Source organism: Coloeus monedula (assembly GCF_965178545.1).
Source record: "Coloeus monedula genome assembly, chromosome: 8".
Lineage (NCBI taxonomy): Eukaryota > Metazoa > Chordata > Aves > Passeriformes > Corvidae > Coloeus > Coloeus monedula.
Genome location: NC_138788.1, coordinates 23729069 through 23733302, shown reverse-complemented (window position 1 = coordinate 23733302; position 4234 = coordinate 23729069). Strand labels below are relative to the sequence as shown.

General features: G+C 37.2%; 1 protein-coding gene across 1 annotated transcript; it reads right to left on the bottom strand.

The window, feature by feature from the left end:
• Nucleotides 1-242: 242 nt before the first annotated feature.
• Nucleotides 243-1172, bottom strand: LOC309575730 (heparan sulfate glucosamine 3-O-sulfotransferase 1-like; the record flags this gene model as incomplete). Its single annotated transcript, XM_082286502.1, has 1 exon — nucleotides 243-1172. The coding sequence occupies one exon, from the start codon at nucleotides 1170-1172 to the stop codon at nucleotides 243-245; it is 930 nt and encodes a 309-aa protein (XP_082142628.1).
• Nucleotides 1173-4234: the final 3062 nt, after the last annotated feature.

Sequence of the window (4234 nt, the reverse complement as noted above, 5' to 3'; positions counted from 1 at the left end):
GTTAATGTACTTGCATGATGAGAGAAAGAAGATCAGAATATGACTCCCAGTAATCATACAAATACATAAAACTTATTATTCCCAACATAGAGAGTACCATTTCAATGAGTCAACAGACGTGTTGTTCCAATGAAGCATGTAACCAGGATGTCAATTCTCACAATACAAGTCATTACAGTTCAGAAAGATGAGTCTGAAAGTTTGTCTCAGGCCCTTTTTAAGAAACATTGACTCCAAATACGTTAATGCCAGTCGAAGGAATGATTAACCATCCTGTAAAATTTTGCATTGTGCTCTCTGAAGTAAGAATATAGTTGCTCCAAAACAGTGCTGTTAACAAGAGGGTGGGGACGCCCTTTGGATTCATGTAAACATCTCTCCCTCCCATCACTTCTGATGCAGTAGAATCCCTTGGTCTGGTTAAAATAAAAATTAGAAGACATAATTCGGGAAGGAAGATTTAGAAATCTTTCAACTTTTTGTAGTTCAGGAAGAGGGTCCTTGATTAAAGTATTGCCATCCACTATGTGAATCTGATCCAAACTGAAATGCTTAAGCCACTTTTCCATATGAACATCATATAGACTTCTCTGAATAGCTTTGTATTTGGTATTAAGCACTCCATTCTTAATAACAATATCTTCAAAGAGCTGAACAGGCTTGTGGCTTTCTACTCTGTTGTAATATACTTGGGTATAGTCAGATATAACTCTCTCAGTGGGATCTCTTAGAATGAGCAGCAGTTTAATGGAACTATTCATGTCATGAATTCTTCCTGGAGCCTGTGGTGATGTAAAATAGCCTGGTGTTTTCTCAATTGTAATTTGATTTCCATAAGAAAATGGCATCAGATTTCTATACCAGTCTATTCCTTTCACGTAATTTTCATCCCAGTCAAAGAAGTGGACTTCTGTAGCTGCTACCACAATATTAGGATGAATATCCAACATTTCCAGCAAAGCCCTCGTTCCTCCTTTACGAACTCCTATGATGATTGTCTGAGGTATTTGCCGGCTCGTGCCAGGAGGTCTCACCTGTGCTGAATAGTGCTCACTTTTATTGCTGAATAATCCCACTCGTGACTTCAGTGTATCCAACAGTGCCCCATTCTCAACAGGAGCACCCTGAGCATGAGTCAGCAGAAGATAAGCTGACACGAGTATGAAGGCCATGTGGAGAGGAATAATTATTTCAAGATAATGTTTTGCTCGACTAAAGAAAGAATAGGTGAGTCCCCTCTTGAGGTGGTTGGCAGAACCTGTGGTAAGCACACAGCAAGCTTCTGAAGCATCTACAAAATAAAACAAGACAAGTCAGTTTTTCTAAACTCATCATCAGCTGAAAATTCAACTCACAGTTCAGTTTGCATATCTAATTTGTGATCCCAGAAGAAAATGCATAGGGAAGTTATTTCTTTTTTCCTGACTTTATTTCAGAAGGACGAAAGAGTCCCATGTGTTGGGGTTTTTTCTCCTTACCCTGGGTGACCAGTGATGGATACAGATTTCTTTCAACAGATTTTATTTCCTCTAAGCAGACTAGAATTGTTTACCTGATTTTAAATTCCTGACCATTTGTTGCTTGCTTTGGTTTTTCTAATTGTCTTCCATATATACCACATACTTCTCTTGTTATAAATACCATACCCAGTATGATGATAATAACTTGAAAGAATATTTGAATGTCAACACCTTTCCTCAAATTCCCTGCTAGAATAGTATATTCTTATATAAATAACAGACATGGATGATGGTGCCACCCTTTGGGTTCTAGTGAGCTATGAATCATACCAAAAAATTCTGTTTGGTTTGACACAGAAAACAAAACACAGATATAGGCAAAGTTTTGGAATCTGAGACTTTTAGAGCAGAAAACTAACTGTGTCAAAGCAAGAGTAAAGTGGCTAAGTTGGATAGTGGGGGAAAAAAATAAATGATTCAGGGTGGATGGATTCTCTACAATTATCCAAGTGTTGTGATACATAGTCATGTAAGTGTGGAAAAAATCTTGGCAAAATCAGATCTTCAGATAGCATTCTGAAGTTCCTCCAAAGCTCTGTATAAGAGATACCCAGATGTTTTCTGGTCACTCAGAGATTTCTGCAGGAAAGCAAGTCTGCTTGAAGCCAAATAGCTTCTTCTATTTGATCCACATCGCATATGGTTATTTTAAGACGTGGCAAACATTAAATATCTTCAAAATTTGTGAAAACTTTAGGCTCACAGGTATGTGCATGTGCACACATAAGTGAAAGAAAACGTCTCTGTAAGTGTAATTGTGTTACTAACATTTGAAATCTCTTGGATAACTCTTGTATATAATATTTGAAACAGATTGCTTACAGATCTGCCATCACGACAGCAGTGATAAATTCAGATTAAGGCAACATCTGCTCTAGAACCACTGTGCTTGGGTTGCCTATTGCTGTCTGAAAATCCTACAGGACAAATTCCCATTGAAAGGATTCTTGAGTTTCACTCGATTTCTGAGCAATTATAGAATTTTAAGATTTGTGGGACAGATCTGCATTCTTAACTTATTTTGTTTTCAATGTAGCATGCAGAAACAAGCTATTTCATACAGTGAAGCAGCAGTCATTTAAAAAACAATAACCATTTTTGGAATAGTTTTAAGTTATGGCTAGTATTTTAAAGTAGTCTCAGAAATGTGACTTAGCTCTTTCTTCAGTGTTCACTGTTCCTTTCTTTTTCTGAATATATTGGTCACAGTAATTCATCTCTTAGAAAACACAGCCAATTCCCATTTGTCATGGCCCTGAGAGCATTCAGTATTTCTATTTAAAAATTGTTTACTTTGAGTCTTACTTTACAGGCTTAAAGATTTTAAATTTTTGGTAACAGTCTGGGCAATGCAGCAGATTCATTAGATCTGTTTTCTAAATCTTATTGAAACCTTCTCTATGATACATGAAGGAATGAGACTCACCAACAGCAGAGGTGCAGGTGAATCTAAGGTTTATGCAGAAGCATCAGTATATGTATATATCCATACTTCTAAGAGCTTTTTTGGTTACAGTTTACAGATGTGATCACGGTCCTACAATAAATCTGTCTTCCTGACATTTTCCATTGTTCTCTCCAAGGCCATGGTAAAGGAGCATGAAGAGTGTGTGTAGAGTGTGTGTGTCTTATATTGACATAGAAGTAGGAACTCGTTCCTTCAGTTCTATCTCAGGTGCACGCTGTGTCAGGGAGACTTTCAGCTGCTTCTGCCAGCACTGCTGCTGTCATTCTCTGTTTAACTCTTACACCAACACCTGTTAACCCAACACTTCTCCAACTTCTTGGATATCTGGGGAATGACTCTTGTCAGCTTCAATGAGCACTAAACTCACAGATAGATAGCAAATATTAACAGGAGGACAGAATAGGTATGTTTATACCAAAACCATTTATAGTTACTATTCCTTTGGATGGCAAGTTTGGTGCTGCTGAGGAATTAAAATGCATTCTGCTATAATGGCAGCTAATGTTGGTTTTGGAAAGCTCTGTAGGACACAGAGCATGAAATTTGAAGCGTCACAGCCCAGATGATTCCTGGAATGCCAGCTTTCAAAGAAGGGACTCTGCTTTAATAATTTCAAGCCAAATTTTTCATGATTCACAAGGTTCCTGAACAGTTCAGTTTGAGGAAAGGCACAGCTATGTCTAAGATTGTTTCGGAAGTAGCAACATATGACACTATGGCAGCTTTCCAGACCTATGATGCCAGCAGGCTGGGATTTGGGAGAGGGGGCCAAGGGAGCAGTTAATCTTCCCTTTAACCTGTTCTGAAATCCCAGTGTTTGTTTACATTCTATTCATCTTCATTGTTAAATTAAAATTCTTTCAGGAAGGCTGAGGAATTGTTTTTGTAAAAATTTTACAATTTTTCTCAACTTACTTCTTTTGTGCTAATACAGCACGTTATACATTATAAATACACTTACACATCTATGCACTAGGTTACAAGTACTTTGAACTGAGGCAAGACCAGCATGAATATCTGCCAAGCAAGGGATTACTTATAAATACCAACATGGAGACATACAGTTCATTATTTGATTTAAATTCTGTAACTACCCCATTTTGAAACAGTTTCATTAAATGATTTTTGACATTTCAGGCAACTTTATTTAACCAGAAAGAAAACTATTTTTAGATTTTTTGATAATGAGTGTTCTTGAGACTAACTAGGTTAGTAGCTTAAATTGAAAAAATAGAAAGGAAGAGGG